Source organism: Accipiter gentilis, chromosome 30, assembly GCF_929443795.1.
Source record: "Accipiter gentilis chromosome 30, bAccGen1.1, whole genome shotgun sequence".
Taxonomy (NCBI): domain Eukaryota; kingdom Metazoa; phylum Chordata; class Aves; order Accipitriformes; family Accipitridae; genus Astur; species Astur gentilis.
The window spans coordinates 17,033,593-17,050,361 of NC_064909.1; the positions used below are offsets into that span (position 1 = coordinate 17,033,593).

The 16,769-nt window shown below is 38.1% G+C and overlaps 1 protein-coding gene across 4 annotated transcripts in view; it reads right to left on the reverse strand.

Moving 5' to 3' along the window:
• The window catches only part of CLIP4 (CAP-Gly domain containing linker protein family member 4), a 33,461-nt gene extending 16,692 nt beyond the window's left edge, over positions 1-16,769 (reverse strand). Inside the window, exons 1-10 of one of the 4 annotated variants that reach the window (XM_049833896.1) lie at positions 16,671-16,769; positions 16,015-16,144; positions 14,624-14,683; positions 13,256-13,317; positions 12,520-12,666; positions 9,498-9,637; positions 8,488-8,581; positions 7,420-7,581; positions 3,953-4,071; positions 833-1,069 (exon numbers count right to left, since the gene is read on the reverse strand). In XM_049833896.1, the coding sequence (XP_049689853.1) occupies positions 833-1,069; positions 3,953-4,071; positions 7,420-7,581; positions 8,488-8,581; positions 9,498-9,637; positions 12,520-12,652 (885 nt within the window). In that variant the 5' untranslated portion in view covers positions 12,653-12,666; positions 13,256-13,317; positions 14,624-14,683; positions 16,015-16,144; positions 16,671-16,769. Of the gene's footprint in view, positions 1-832; positions 1,070-3,952; positions 4,072-7,419; positions 7,582-8,487; positions 8,582-9,497; positions 9,638-12,519; positions 12,667-13,255; positions 13,318-14,623; positions 14,684-15,130; positions 15,193-16,014; positions 16,145-16,670 lie in introns of all 4 variants that reach the window. The other 3 variants (XM_049833900.1, XM_049833895.1, XM_049833897.1) reach the window with 3 other exon arrangements.

Here is a 16,769-nt window from a genome sequence, read left to right on the forward strand (position 1 = left end):
TAGAATGCTTCAGTTGTGACAATTACAAATCTGAAGTCATACTAGAAAAGTTATTAAAGGTAAAGCTACTCAAATATAAAATTTTGCTCACAAATGCCTTCAATATTTACCAGAAAAAACATCTGAAATCTTTAAAAGAGTTCTAGCACTCTTAAATCATTTCAGAGCTCTTGCTATCAGAGCAAATAAAAGGTATGAATACTAACTGCAATGTCAATGTTACATTTTTCAAATACATTTTTTAAAATGTGTCTGGCAAGGTAGCTTCTTAAAAGCTACTCACGTTTGAGCTGGACCAGTACTTGCTGCATTCTTACACTTCCACAGAACCGTGTAACAACCCCATTGGCACAGGACTGCTTCAAAGATTTTAGCTGCATTGCACCAGTGAAACTGGGTTGCTACAGGCTAAGCAGATTTAAAGTTTTCTTTTACCGCCTTCTGGAAACTATCAGGGGTAATTCACAAATGCATAAGCATAACTGAAAGCTGGGCAACCCACAAAGTAATCTGTAAATTTTACCATCATTTTGATGCAACACCAAAAACATTAATAAAAGCTGAGCCATGCTGACATACTATAGGAGACTGTTAAAAAATTGTTTACAGATATAAAATGCAGACTGTGCCTGTCAAAACAGCTTTTCATAGTAGTGACTTTAACACATAACTGTTCAGCTTATTACTTTCTGTAACTAGAACCTTACTGCCATCCAGAGTTCATACCTTCCAGAAAGTGTTATAGACCCTCAAATTTGAGGCATGTCTCCAAAAGGGTATATAAATTGACTGTCCAGAAATTATGAAGGTGGTATAAGGTTGTTCATCATACCTTCTGTCCTGCAATAACAACACGATCTCCCAGTTTCAGGCCAAGCGATAAAAGCATGGCCTTGCCTGTGACATGATCGTAGTTTGGAATCATGGCTTTTGAGATGTCACAGGAGAGAGGCACTGCATCCAGCAATATCTGCTTGATTTCTTTTGCACTGGCCGCTGCATCTGCCATTTCCAGTGGCATATCTACTGGATCAGGAACCACGTCTGCTGGAATCTGCCCTTTGTCGTTCTGTAGAAACAAAACATAGAATTTAATGTTGTGACAAGATAAACCTGATCAGGCAAAACCACAGCAGTTTATGAAATTTTTAATCCTCTTCATTAGGTATTTTTCCTAGAATATCAACAACTATAAAAACATCCAAATTTTCAAATAAGGCTGCCAAAACATCCTTAGGTATATAAACTAGCATTTACAGTGTCTTATTTTCAGAAGTGCTAAGTTACCAAAATTTTTAATCCTACGAACATCATTAATACTCAGAACACATGAAAAAAACACCTGTATATATCTGTGTATCTGAACACAGATTTAGGAAAGTAAGCAAGAATTCTGGTCTGTAACACCAATACTGTAAAGCGAACACCTCCCAAAGAATTTATCATTACCCAATATATAGTTTCCTCCTTGGTAAGGCTTATTCCGAATTTAAGATAGAATTTAATTAATATATGTTGCATGTATAGAATACACAAAGTTGATGTCTCACATAAATACTTGAATAAATCTGTTCAGCTTTATTTAGATACAAACTATTCCATCAGAGATGAATTAAGGACGGAGTCCTTTCCAAACACATCCCATTCCCAGAAAGCAGTGACTGTGATACACTGTGTGTCCCATGTGATACTCGCTCTAGGCCAGAGCTGTTGGAGTACCAGCTCACCTGGAGTTAACCTTAACTCAAGTCCAGGTGACCAGACAGCAAGGACACTGTTGGGCTGTCAGGCTGCTACAATGGCAAGTTCTACCTATGCTTTCTTCAGCAAAGACATTAGTATGGATCTTCACCTATCTGCCAATTTTCACGAAGTTTGTGGAAACATAATTATCTCAGACTTCCAGATTCGTCTCAGCTGAGCCCCTGGACTAAGAAATTACTGGAAGCTCAGCAGGAATGATGCAGAGCGAGACTGTATTTGCTTTTTTTCCTTAAAAACCAGACTAAAAGCTCAACCTTCCCTGAGCTCCTGTCCTGGTTTCAGCTGGGATAGAGTTAACTGCCTTCCTAGTAGCTGGTACAGTGCTATGTTTTGAGTTCAGTATGCAAAGAATGTTGATAACACTGATGTTTTCAGTTGTTGCTCAGTATTGTTTAGACTATAGTCAAGGATTTTTCAGCTTCTCATGCCCAGCCAGCGAGAAAGCTAGAGGGGCACAAGAAGTTGGCACAGGACACAACCAGGGCACCTGACCCAAACTGGCCAACGGTGTATTCCATACCATGGGACGTCCCATCTAGCATAGGAACCAGGAAGGGGGGGGCAGGTAATCGCCGCTCGGGGACTGGCGGGGTGTCAGTCGGCGGGTGGTGAGCTATTGCCCTGTGCATCATTTGTACATTCCAATCCTTTCATTATTGCTGCTGTCATTTTATTAGTGTTATCATTATTAGTTTCTTCTTTTCTGTTCTATTAAACCTTTCTTATCTCAGCCCAGGAGTTTTATTTTTTTTTTTTTCCCCAATTTTCTCCCCCATCCCACTGGATGGGGGGGAGTGAGCGAGCGGCTGCATGGTGCTTAGTTGCTGGCTGGGGTTAAACCACAACAGCTCCCTATAAATCTTCCTGTCTCCGCCCTAGAAAACTATAATCCTTACTCCACATTTGCACTCTGCTGTCCTCACAGAGGCAAAATCTACAAAGTCTCTGGTCAGAACTTTATTGTGGGATGGAAGAATTAAACACTTAGCATTCCTTAAAAATCTACAGTCATTCCATAAGTAAAAGGTCAGCCCCATTCAAGTCACAGTACCTTAAGAACAGGATATAGCTACATTAAAGTTAAGTGGGGAGTTTGAGTTTTTAGTCATCACATTAGCGATTCTTTCGGTCACATCAGCCCTGCAATTCAGCCCATCAGGTGCCCTGGAAAACTTTGTGTCAACACAAGGCAGGGGGCAGAACAGAGGCAAGAAGGCAGAAGTGGGCACAGTGGCAGAGGATTGCTTTTCTCAAGGGCAGAGCTACCTTTTGCCAGCTCAGAATGCTTGTGCAACTACAAAGCAGTATTCCCTGTGTCAACAGACTCTTAAATGTACAGCTGCCATAGAATCTGAAACATGTACATGCACACTAAATAATGAGACAAAGAAGAAAAAGAGCATTTTTAAAGAGATCTAGATTGAATATTGTGAAGAACTGTATGAACAATGATGTTCCAGAAGATTTCACACCATCAGTGATACATAAAATAGTGACTTCTGAGTACCCTTAAGACAATTATAATTTCTCATTATAAAAAAAAAAAAATCCCTGAATTTGAAAATGGAGAACTGAGATACTGCCTATGCTAAAAAAAAAACCAAAAACAACAAAAAGCCCACCCCGCCAAAAAACATACAAAAAAATGAACAAAAAAAAAACCACACAAAAAAAAAACCCAACCAAAAACAATCAAAACCCAAGATTTGTGGCTACATGCATATAGCAGCACTTTACACTATAACTCAGGCCTTTTGTTTGGTTAATAAGCAGGGCAGTTAATGTTTCTTCATTTTCAGCTACTTATGCTAAGTTTACTGCTAAGCGATACACTGCATTTCTGGAGGTCACAGATTGCACTCCTGTATTCCTGGAAAGATCCACCACTGCCATGACAACTGTTGCAAGACACAAAGGAGTATTAACAAATGAAAGTTCAAACAATAAATAGAAGAACATCTTGAAAGCTATTTGAACTAATGAACTAGACTGTGACACAAAAACACGAACTTCAACACACAAGTATGACAAAGCATACAAAATCATCCACTATGAGTTATAAATAATTTTTATGAGGCACTATCACTCCATACAACACATTTTTAGCTAACCAAAATCCTGGATAGCCTGTTCAAATTTTCTAGGTACTTTTTTCACCTTTTGGTGAATCTACAACCTAACTCCTTACCCTAAAGGCAGGATTTGCTCCATGTTCCAGTAAACACTTGACAGCTCCTGTACATAGGTTAAATGCAGCAATATGCAAAGCTGTTCCAAAATCAAAATCACTACAGGTGGCATCCACATCTGCAATTAAACATCACATGTGAGGTATGCAAGTCTGTTACGTGAACATTTCACCCTACACAGTCTTTGAGAGGACATTCATTTTTACAGATTATGTTAACTTTTATATAGTAACACTATTATTTATGTACTAAAAGCATATGAGAAGTAATTCTACATAGAACATCAACCTTATCTGCATCTGTTTACTCATACCATGCACCAGTCTGGAAGATGAGCATTTACTTTCATTCATTTTATAATACTGATGACTTAACTGCAAAATTGTTGCTATTCAGGATGCCCAATCAACTGTGCTAAGATTAACAAGTTAGTAACTTGAGGTTCACATGTAAACTAATGTTTCAGAAATATTTATATTTATTGCTTCTAGATGTCAAATGTTAAAAGGAGATGCATCTTCAACAAGTTTTCCTTTGTAAGCAGGTAGGGGGGCAAGGGAACACTGATTATACCTCTGCTTTACATTGATTCAATTACTAATGGTCAAGAACAAAGAGCTAGTGATTTTTATAATTTCTTTGGTTTCAAAGAATTGCACTCTGAAGGGTCTCGCACTGATAGTTTGGAAAATAGAGCACTGCATTTGACTAGAAGAGATTTAGCGTAATACATATTTCTGTCAGTTGTTCCAAATACATCTTTCAATCTGCTATGAAGTTATTACTATTCTAGAAGATTGGAGTTCTAACGTCTATTTAATCTTTGGCCCCTCTCCTAAACTATACAAGAGAGATGTCAGTTTGAGTCAATTATGTATATGACTTAATTAAAAATACCAGCTGATTTAATAAAAAAACCAAAAGCCAACAAGTTTTAGCAATAATGTTCCAATTTGAAATACTGGTGAGGAACATAAAACCTTCTACCTCAGGGTTGTACAGTCTCCCAATATTTTCCAGTATCAGTCTCTGCCCCAAAAACCACTAGCCCCTCTCACAATGTGATAAACAAAGTATATCCCAACTGTATCAACATCCTTATATAGTTATACTAAACTAGTATGTCAGGGGCAAATAAAACATCAACATATATAGAAAATATATAAATATATATGTCTTTGTATAGATACGTCAACTTTATACATAGCAATAAAGATCAAAGGTAACAAATTTGGGATCAAATTTTAAGAGTTTTACAATTGCACTAATATGAATACAAACTTAGCTATTTTAAATTTAATTGGCACATGCATGAAAAAAGACTGCATTCACATGACACAATCATAACGGCAGCTATGTATGCAGATGTAACTTTAACTTATCAAATGTCAAAAGACCATTACCAGTTTAAAACTGAATAGAAGCCGTGTAGTTGTATACAACCATTGAAACTTCCATGTTTAGTAAGGCTATCAAGTAAGTATTTTCTGCACACACAGGAGAATTTGCAGAAATACTGATCAGTAACATCAGCTACTGAGTCAGCAACAGTTACTTTTAAAAATAGAAGTACACGCAACTGACATGTAGAGTTTTGTTTCGTTTAATTAGACTAGTGTGACTTCCTCAGACTTGCAAGCTTCATGCTTGGAGTATTTAAACGCTGTTTTCTTACAGCTTTGTTCTAGGTCTAATTTGGCATAGTACAGGTGACAAAAAGAAACATATATATCAAACGTTACCCAGTAACTACCCCCAAACTACCTAGGAGAAATCAATATGCAGCCATGGTCTGTCATTTGCAAACCATGCAGATTACAGTCATTGTCTAGTGGCACCACACAACATTTCTAATTCTTAAGCCTTTCACAATTTTTATATAAAACCTCTAAAAATCTAAGATCAAACTAGCTCTCTGTTGTAACAATTGAGGAGTAAATCTATATTAAGAATTTAACTGTAGAGTGCCATAAAGAAAATAGTTTAGCAGTAAATCAAAAGGAAAACATCAGTGGTACTGGCTGTTTCACAATGGGTGTCTCAGAGTCAGTATACCACTGTCTTGAAAAGTTATTTATACATTAACAGCCATTTTTCCTCCAGTTCAGTATGGATCCATCCAAGGCATATTTGCCTTCTACGTACATCCTCCCTTCTCTGCATGCTGCCTGATGAAGTATGAAACTAAGATTATTCTTTCTGTTAATCCAGACCATACGTTGTTTTCATTTCACAGGGCAAATAATTTTATACATTTTCTGAGATAAAAAAATCATCTGCTTATCCAAGAGCTGCCAACTGCCAAGGCATTTAACCAGAGTGGTTTCCTTGGAAATCTGAGCAAATTCCCACCCCTTCTGTAGGCACTGCACAGGAGGAAATGAGAACACCAAATGCAAACAAGGTCCGAAAGAAGACCTAATCTGCTGATGCAAATTATGGAGACTGGTCTATTGAAATGTGATGTGGACTTAACTACTGTGCAGTCTTATTTTGTCTTTTGTTACAACCTATACTTGTTACCTCTTAAACATGTCATACCAGTAACAGCCCTGTTTAACAATTACATCCAGGATGAGTCAAGATCTGCTAAGCAAGCATTGCGTACTCCAAAAACCTGCCAGCTTTTTAGAATTTTGAGACAGAGTCTTTAGCTAGAACTAGCTAAAAAAAGAGCTAAAAATCATTTTGCAAAATGGCACAATCAGAAGATTATTCAATAGAACAAATTAATATTTGTACAATTTCAGTATTAAAATTGCTTACAGGTTTTGATATCCTGACCAAATTAGGAACAAATGTTCTGGTTCAGAACCATTTCTATATTTCCATTTCCATTAGTATAAATAGGGCTCTCCAATTACCAGTCCTTCATATTATCATTCCAAAAGGTATTATCTATTCATGCCAAACACTAAAGTCAAACTGTTCCTTACACATGACCTTCTAGATAGCTGAGAAGTGGGAAAAATGAGCATGTCAAAGTTGCTTCAGTCACTAGTTTGCCACATGCCGTTGCCAAATCCCCACTTCTCCTTTACCCTTCTCCCAGCATTTCAGACATACTTGTCAGTGTTTAAGGAATCTTAAAAACCCTAAGAATTTACCAGAATAGTTACATCTTCTGTTTTCTGCATAGATTCTCTTAGTCCTCAACAACTTGGAATTAACCTCTTTACTTTCCATTCTATTAGATACTTCTCTACCTAATCTTGTACAAAGCTCAAATTTAAAAGCCAGCAATGGAATCAGTGCTTAAACCACCAAAAAAAAAAAAAAAAAAAAAAAAAAAAAAGTTAAGAGAAAAAATGAGCCAATGAGGCTGACTAAAAGAATAAAAAATTAGAAATTATTTATGTATAATAGATAAATAAACCCCACACTTAAAGACCACTACACACCAGCTTAGGGTCAACAGAGTAACAAAATATGGAAAACTGCATGAAACAAAAGTAACAATACCTACCTTTTGGCTTTGCATTTTTCAAAATAACACTAATAAGTTCTGGAACATCAAAGTAGGCAGCATAATGCAAGGCATTCATATTTGTCCAGCGGCTGCGTAAACTGCTATCAGCACCCAAATCAATAAGCTGCGTCGCAAATTTTACAGCTGTTTCAACATCACCTGCAAGGCAAATTTTGTGAAATATGCATTAGAGATTTATGTGACCTCAAAAAGCATGCACATGCTTATGTGTTACACAGAATGTACGTTAAACCCTTAAAGCTCACAGCAGAATTACTACGCCTTTCTTTTTAGGATTAGGATGCAGAAATCTTTGCCTTTTATCATAAAGGGCTCAAATCTCTACTACAGTATATAATAACACTACCTGTTTATCTCTAATGTAAATAACGTGTCACCCATCAAAACCAGGGATTTTAGTATCTGATAGAAGAAAAAAAAAATTACACACCACAATGCTGAAGTTTATGTTAAAAGATCTGCCAACACCAGAAAAGCTACCCTATGCCAGACCTCACTCAGAAACTTAGTTCAAACTCAGAAGAGAGCTGGGTTAGGGTCAACAAAAAAGTAGCATAACATAGAAAAGCTAATATGGGTGTTCAAGCAGAGTTAAATATGCTTTTATTTCCAGTACTTATGATCATAATAATGCGAACAAAGATTATTGTTTTCTTCTGACATGATCAAGGTGAAAGGAAAAAAAGAAAAAAAAGAACAGCCAGTCACCTAATGTTCTAGTTTCACCAATGTTAGAAAACCATTGATAGCTTCGTTCGCAGTTTGTATGTCAGTTTGAAACAGCCTTTGCTACGTTAAAAATGTGTGGTTAAGCTGGTAATATTATTTGCAATACCTATACCACTAACTCAACTTACTCCCAATTGCCACAACCATAACTGCGCTACAGTTCTGTATCTTCCTTTCTGATGACCACTAGAAGAGCCAAAACCAAGCATTAAAAGAAAAAAAAAAATCTACTGCAAGGAAAAATTCTGTAATAGTCAGTGGGATTAGCGTTTGTGAATTAGGTTTTTATATCTATAATGGTGTTTTTTTACTCACCAATACCATGAGCCCCTGATTTGCAAGTGTAATGCAAGAGAGTCATATCAGTCAGTCCATCTCTGTCATTCACATTGCAACCCCTTTTAATGATCTGAGGGAGAAGTGGAAAAGAAGCAGATTTTAGCTCTGGCATATCTGTGACATCAGTATTATCTAGTAAGTTACTTCAGATATATTGACTCCTGGATTCATTTAAATGGCTAATAACAAAGAAGCCTGCCAGAATAGACTGTAACTGCAGAACTGAACAACATGCACAAATGTAATAAATAGTATTATATGAATACCATTAACCTTCATTGTTTACAGATTTTAAAGCGTCTTTATATTATTACTTCTAACATACATTTCACATGTTGAAAAGTTAACTGCTTAACTGAAGAATAGGAAAATGACATCATTTATGAAGTCTCTCCACTTGCTCTTTGATCTCTCAACAATTCCCCTCCTCCCCCGCAAAAAAAGCCCTCAGTTATACCATGGTAGGAAGAATGTTTACTATAGTTCTCCACCTGTTTAGAAAAGCCTGTAATGCGGAAGAAGAAAAATAAGAAAGTGGGATGGAATTAATAGAAACAAGGCGTCTTCTGAGAGCAGCCTATTGCACGTTGCAAAGAGATTTAAATTCCTATCTCATTTTGTGCCTTGGAAACATTGCCCTTAAGGTCAGGCTTCACTGTAATTTCATATATTGGAGTTTATGATCACTGCTATGTAGGAAACTGTAACACCAAGGTGAAGGGTCTCTAAACAACTGCTTTGAAAAGAAACAATATTTCTACTATCTATTCAAATGCACTGACTTTTTATCTGTCATCTTTCTCTTTCCCAATGAAAGCTGACAACACCTGGAATACAAGGCACTGATCAGTAACTACTTGTTAGAAGGCAGAAACTGTATCTGCTTTTATGAGTAGTTCTGCTTCTGAATGAACTGTTTTTATTCGTTGTCAAAAGAGTATTTCTTTAACGCTGAAAGCATTCAAGGATCTTCATTTATACCTCACCTCATTCCCAATAATATCAATATTCTGCTGGACCTGTGGAACCCACTGCCTTAAGATAGCAAACAATTCAGAAACTGATGTTTTGGGGTTGAAAAGTATTTCTTGGCATGCTGCGTCATTGGGATCGAAGAAGGAAAACTCTGTTAAAAAAAAAAAGGAATCATTAGGTACAATTTTAACATGCATCTAGTTTTTCAAACTTAGAGGCAAAGAATAGCAGAAAGAGTCACTTCACCACTAATTACACCGGAAAATCAGAATGTTGAATTAATTTAGAAAATTTTCTTTAAGATCTGGTGTAGTTTTCCTTTAACACTAAGGTCTTGCTTATACTTCGGAAAAAGCTTTGAATCAGCAACCAATACAATGATACTGCAAGACGGATTTTAAGTTTAGGCAAGGACTAACAGAGATGTGCAGCGATTATGCTAATAAGGGTTTACTCTTGCTTCAAGCTAGCCAAAGACTGCTGATTCTAAGCTGTTCCCAAGCACAGACAAGCCTCTTGATCTCTCAGTGATCAAATGCGTACATGATTTCTCCATATGCTACAAAACGTGTCTTTTCCTTCTTGTTCCATCACAATTTACATAAAACATACCAAAATATAAACACATGCACAAATCAGGAAGGCATTCTATGGCCTCTGTTATTTTCAGATATTTCATGAATGTATCAGTCCCAGCTGGTGGCAGCTGCAGGTAACAAAAACCTTTAAAAATTAAGCCACCAAACCAAGATCAAAAGAAAAGATTATTTTAAAGACTTTAAGCCTCATATTGCTTCAGACAACCCAAAGTATAGGTGTAAAATCCACCTTATTATTAAAGTATGATATTTCACGTTACTTATAGGCATTTGTGTGTGCATGTATACACATACTATACTTTAAATTTGTGGAATTTCCTCCAACTGGAAAATTATATGAAAGAATCTGGATAGCAGTGGCTATTAGGAGACGGAATGGAAGCAGAACCTACTGTCATCAGCAAGTGACTGAATCATGGAAAACACTGAACTTTTACCCCCACTGCAGCTATCAGGGAATTGCCTTTTTAAAAGGTTTCAAATAAATGTACAATGTCAGCTTGCATCAATCGCAGATACAAGGCTCTCAGAACAGACATACAGGTTAAGCAAAATAGAGCATCAGCCATCTGGGTGTATGACATGGTATAAACTACCTCTGGATGAATCATCATAACCTTTCCTCAGAAAGAGCATACCGCACTTCTAGATTGGATTAACAGATAAAAGCATATATGGAACTCACTTTCCTGGCTATCTAGAGTTCCTCTCACTGCATTGCCATGATTCAATAAGAATGAAAAAGGAGGACAACTTCACTGATATTTAGCATGAATTTGTATTTGCACCTAGCATATTAAAAAAAAGCAAACCCCTTATCTCCCAGTACTACACAAAGTGTGCTTCTCACCTACATCCTATGCGTTGACACAGATCTGATTTATCTACTAATATTTAACTTCCATATAAACCACAGCTGATCTATTGCTGAAAGCTATAAAGTAAACAGACAACTAGCCAACAAAATTAATGATCTTACACAACATGCATGATTCTTACTCTACCAGGAAGATTTCTAGCTACAAACCTGAACCAAATTATATATCAGAAATCAACTCTAATAGAATGTTACAATCAGCATGCTAGGGTAAAAACCTGAGAATATATTAAGTATTAATAACAACCACCATAAGTGCTTAACAGGGGATCAGCTGTAGTGTTCGCAAACCAAAGAGATGTTACAGAAAATCTGTTAAAACAAAAAGTTCCATGAAAGGATGACAATGGCACCTAGATACATTAAAACATTACTTTCTCCACCTCTATCTTTCCCATGCATTGATTACTGTGCTCAACTGTATTAAGGAAAAATAAATGCACTTAATGTAATGAGCAAAAATCTTTGTCTGTTGTGACAGCAACCTCCTATAAAAGGAATTTTTTTTATTCAATGAGTAGGCATAGACCGAGTAGGACAGACAGTAGCAATATTGTACTGTTATTAGAAAATATCACAACACAACAATGTTTAAAGAAGGAAAAATGGAAAATTTTTCTAAGGGATAAGAAGGAAGAACAGAATAAACCATGGCAGTACTTAAAGAGTAGAATAGGACAGACAAGTTATGATAACAGGGCTAAACCACGTAAAGACAGATGTTCATGTATTAAAATATATCTTATGGACCTGTTAAAATTCCAACCTGTGCTAACTCATCAAATAGGTCTCCAGAATGCTGAGTCTGTCAGAGACAGAACATTACATGTATTTATTTTTCCTGAATACAGTTGATTGCTCTCATCAATGCATGGGAAAAACAGGTGGATGCAGTAATTTTTAAGGTATATACATACTATTAACATCTTCTGCAATATTCAAAGGCTTTATAATTGTAGCTATCTATGCAGATCCTTACCTACAGTGGCATGTTAATATATTACATACCCTGTTTAAAATATTATAATTTATACAAGTGAAGACAATTCAACATTATTTCAAAAGCTGATCACCAATACTTGCTATAGTTTTCTAACACTCATTTCACAGTCCTTACCACCACAAACACCTACACCTCTAACAGAAGCATCCCCCTATATTGTTTACATACTGAAAGCATGAGAAAGTGTAACTCTAGAGGTTTTAAATGTGATGTATATCCTTAACTACATTTAATTACTGAGATTTTACATCTTAACACAATATCCAGTTCTACACCGAGATGTAAAAAACCTACAAACATCTGACCACACACCCAGAAGAAACAGTAAGAAGGAGAAGATACTATAATTTAAAATGCATGCGATAAGAAAAACAGAAAAAGCAAAGGTCTTCATCTTTCATTTCCTTTAAAAAATTAATAGGGAATTCATTTACAAGCAGTAAACTACTTCTGAAAAGAAGGAATAAATTAAGAGTTGACAGCTTTTCTTAAAATTTATTATTCAAATTTATTCTCTGTTGATCACAAATTCATTTTCTGTTAAAAATACATACCACAGTCTGAAGGCATTGGTGCTGCAGCAACAGAAAAAGTAACAGATGTTTCAGAGTTTGAGAATAAGAACCGTTCTCTTTCAATGAGGGAATCTCCTTCTATGGAAGGTTCTGGGAGATCCTCTATGGTCATCTTCTAGAAAGCCACTTTGGGAGGAAAAAAAAGAATAAATAACCTCATTAGAAATACTCTGGATTAGTTCTATTGTAGTAAGATATAATGTGCAATGAGACTAAAATATCTCCTTTTTGCAAAGATCAACTACCACTACCATTGCATTCTTACAAACTAATAAAGTTAATTAGTAAAAGCCAGTAGAGTATGGTGTCGAGGATTGCCAACTTCCAGTTTTGACTTCGTCACTAAACTTGCACATTATTACTGGAAAACATGATGTTTCTCCCCAGTTTTCCACCTGAGCAGTAATGAAAATAATAATGCTATAACTAGCAACCACATGGTGATGATGAATGGATTAGTATTTTACAGTTTTATGAAAACGTGAAGCATCAAGTACCTGTCCTCATACTCTGCATTCATATTCCTTTCCTTTACTGTGAGCAAGAACATGCTACCAGCTACCGCCTTCTCCTCTTTTAAAATTCTCAGCACTTTAATCTTCCCACACAAAGCTGTAGACAATTCATCACTGAGTGATTCACTCCTGGACTCATGATTCCATATCAGCTCCTTTCCCAGCTTCTCCCCTCTATGTTTTAAAATAGCATACTTAACCACAGTGTTGTAACCTCCACTCTGGTGTTGCTTCCAGTCAACTTTTCAGGCCTTAGAGCAACCTAGGAGAGAGAAGAAAGATTAAATGGCTGTACAGAGTTATAGTGACGTTTTCTAACAACCAGGCCAAGTTACGTTCTAGTTACGGTTCACATGCTAAGATCAGAGAGCTGACTACCGCTTGTAAGACATCTACTCAGGCAAATTCAGTAACAAATAATGAAAACCAACATTCTTAATAGAAACGGGCATTATCACACTATTGGAGACTACATCTCACAGTTGAAAACCTGAAATTCTACATCTTGAATTTTCATGGTTAAATACTCAGGGTAAAAGCAACACTTCTACTAAACAAGCTGAATTTTTATTCTGGAGCTTGCTATACAGTGCTCTTTACTCAGGAATTTTTTTAGCCAGTTTGCTTGAGAGAAAGAATTCATGGAGTTTCAAAGCATGTTTGGTTTTATTACATTTAATCTATACACATGAGTAAACAGGAAAAATAAAAAAAAAGTAGTCTGGTTTTTGTATCTTGCACACAAGTAACTATGTGAATAGATTTATTCTAATATTTCCCCAAATAAACTTGTCACACTATTTGGGAACCTCGCATAATCTGCATTCTAATATAAAAGGCATTTTAGCAGTGGATTACAGATGCTGATCTTGAAGTAAATAAAAGAAACCTCCTCTTCTTGCACTCTATGCACAGTTCACCCTGTCCTCAACTCAGAAAAGAGGTCCACATGAAAAATGCTCATTTTTCTCCAACTAGTTTATTTCTTCAGTCTTATGCAGTTGTACAAATGCATGTGCTGGCACAAAAGGAAGATCAAGAAGGAGGCCACTGGGAAGGGCAAGTCTATTTCTTCCCACAGCATTATTAAATTGCATTGGCTTAAGCATTCTTAGATTCAACACGGCCAAAAATACCACTAATTTTTTAATTATTATTTTCATCCAGTAAGGAAAAGTTAAGAGTTTATAGTTTGAACGGCTTTATAGTCATCATAAACATGACAACAATGGCTTTCTTGTATGAGGGACTAGAATCTCTTAAGCTGCAAGTCACTAATTAAATCTCTTTTGTAGGGCAACAGTGAAATATTTGTTCAGAGGCTACAGTAAAACAAAACAAAACAAAGCTTTGTGAAACACATGAATCCACAACAGTGTTTCACAGGTAGCACATCAGACACTCTCATGAAAAGCACAAAGGAACAAGTAATGCGCATGAGTATAGAAGAGATGATACCTAAACCTGTTAAGTCAGAAAAATACAGGAAAGGAATTATAAGCTTTTTGCACAGCGCTGCCAGTACAACACTGAGGAAACAAAAGAAACACAATGAGAAGTAGCCAGACCTGACTGAGCAGACGGTAACAGGAAGAGGTGAGATTTGTAAAGTACGATGACAAAAGTTACTGGAATTAGAAATCAACAGAGACATTTGAAAATTAATAAAGATGACTACTTATTGCACACAGAAAAGCAGACCAAACAGAACAGAATCTGTGCATTTGCAAGTATCCAGGGCATCTTTTACTCTGACGGGCCAGAGGGGAGAATACAATCTGTCACAGGAATGAAAAAATTTCAGCACACAAACTACCCAAGCAAAGCAGGCAGAGAAACAACCCGTGTTGTTGGGTAGGCGACATGAAGACCCAGGTGCTACAACACATGCACCAACCCAACTCCATAAAGAATGGCTTCACATGTTTACAGTAGTGCCAACAGCCCCTGACCTAAGCGTGCACATCCTTACACCGTAGGATTTTAATTTGGATCTAGAAACGTATTACCATGTCATAGCACAGTACTGAACCATGCAATGTCAAGGCAACAATACGTTCTGCACCCATGACTACCTCCAGAGACTGCTAGTTCAGGTATAAGAACATCACAACCAGTTAACGTCACACACGCGTACCTGGAAAGGCAAAAGGAAAGCAAAAGATTGAAAACTATTTCAAAGAAAGGGAAAGGACAAACAGGCATTGTCCTTGTAATGACTTCTGCTCTAAGCAAAAACTCAACTGCCTGAGGTATTAATATTATCCAAGATATACAGACGCAGGTGTGAAATCCCGGTGAAATGGAACAGAAGGTCTTCCAGAAGAGCAATGATGTCCCTACATTAGTAAGATCAGTTTAAACAGACAGAAGGAAACAGTTAGAAAAATTCAATGAAAGAAAGGACAAAATTTTCCTGTTCACAGCATTGTCAAACTACCACTAAGCGTAGTTTAGCACAGCAGAGAGTATCATACTTATTATTTTTTTACTGATTTAAATCTGAAAGTGAAAAAGAGAAATATCATTGGGGAAAAAAAAGAAAACTTGAAGGAGTCATCAGATGCACATGCACTTATGTTGACAAGATTGAAGAGCAACTACAGGTTTCCTGATATCCACACGTTACAGAGAAGCACATGGTACCTCTGCATATTTTAAGAAAAAAAAAAAAAAAAAGTTGTATAATACAGGATCCGACTTGTTCACTTACTCCAGATTCTGTAATTTGCAATTTGTGTTAAAGCACAAAGTTTTCCTGTGAGCGCTATAAAAAACTTGCCAACGCTAAAGCACTTCAAGTGATGAAATACAGTTGCGCTAGGGCTTTGACAGCAGAACTTGTCACGGATGTGATGCTATTTTTGACAATAACCACGCATAATGGACTACTTATCGTGCACTTATATGTGCTCAAGAAGAAAAATTGAGTTCAGAGAACACGACTCTTGCCACATACGCTATCTGCTTGCTCCACAAAATTTACAGCACGAGCGGCGGACATGTTACGTGTATACAGGTACACTCAAGACTGGTTTTTCAACCGGCGTGCAGGGCCCTCTTGCAACACGGCACTTTGTTTTGCGAAGCTGGAAATTTAAGAGAGTTCAGGTTTCAGAGCTGTCCGGGTTGGCTCTGCTCCTTCAAACCTTCCCGCCTCACCTCCCCCACAGCAGAAAGCCCCGGTACCGCTCACGGTACGGTTATGTGAGTGAAACCCCCCGCCCCGGGCACCGGAGTCGGGGAGGGGGCGTTCGTTCCCAGCCTCGGCGGGCCGGGACACGCAGTACCACCTCACCGAGCCGCGGGACCACCGCCACCACCCCCCCCTCCTCCCCGTTCCTCACACGGTGCTCCCGCCTTCCCTCACCCGCGCGACCGCAGCCCGTCGGGCGACCCCAAAGCCCGGTGAAGGGGGGGGGGGGGGGGGGGGGGTAAGAATCGCCGCGCAGTGCTGCGCGCCGGGGGCCAGGGCCGACCCTCCGCTGCCACCCCACCCCCACCCCGCGCGGAGGAAGGGAGGACGGGAGAGTACCGGGAGGTCGCCGGTCCCCGGCCCGCTCCCCTACGGGACGCGGCTGCCGCCTCATCCCCCCCCCCCCCGCGAAGCCCTACCTGCTCTCCGCAGGGAGGGGCGCTCCCGGGGCCTCCCGCGCCCGCCGGGAGCTGAGGGAGCCGAGCGAGGCCCCGGCCCCGCGCCCGCCCCGCCCCTTC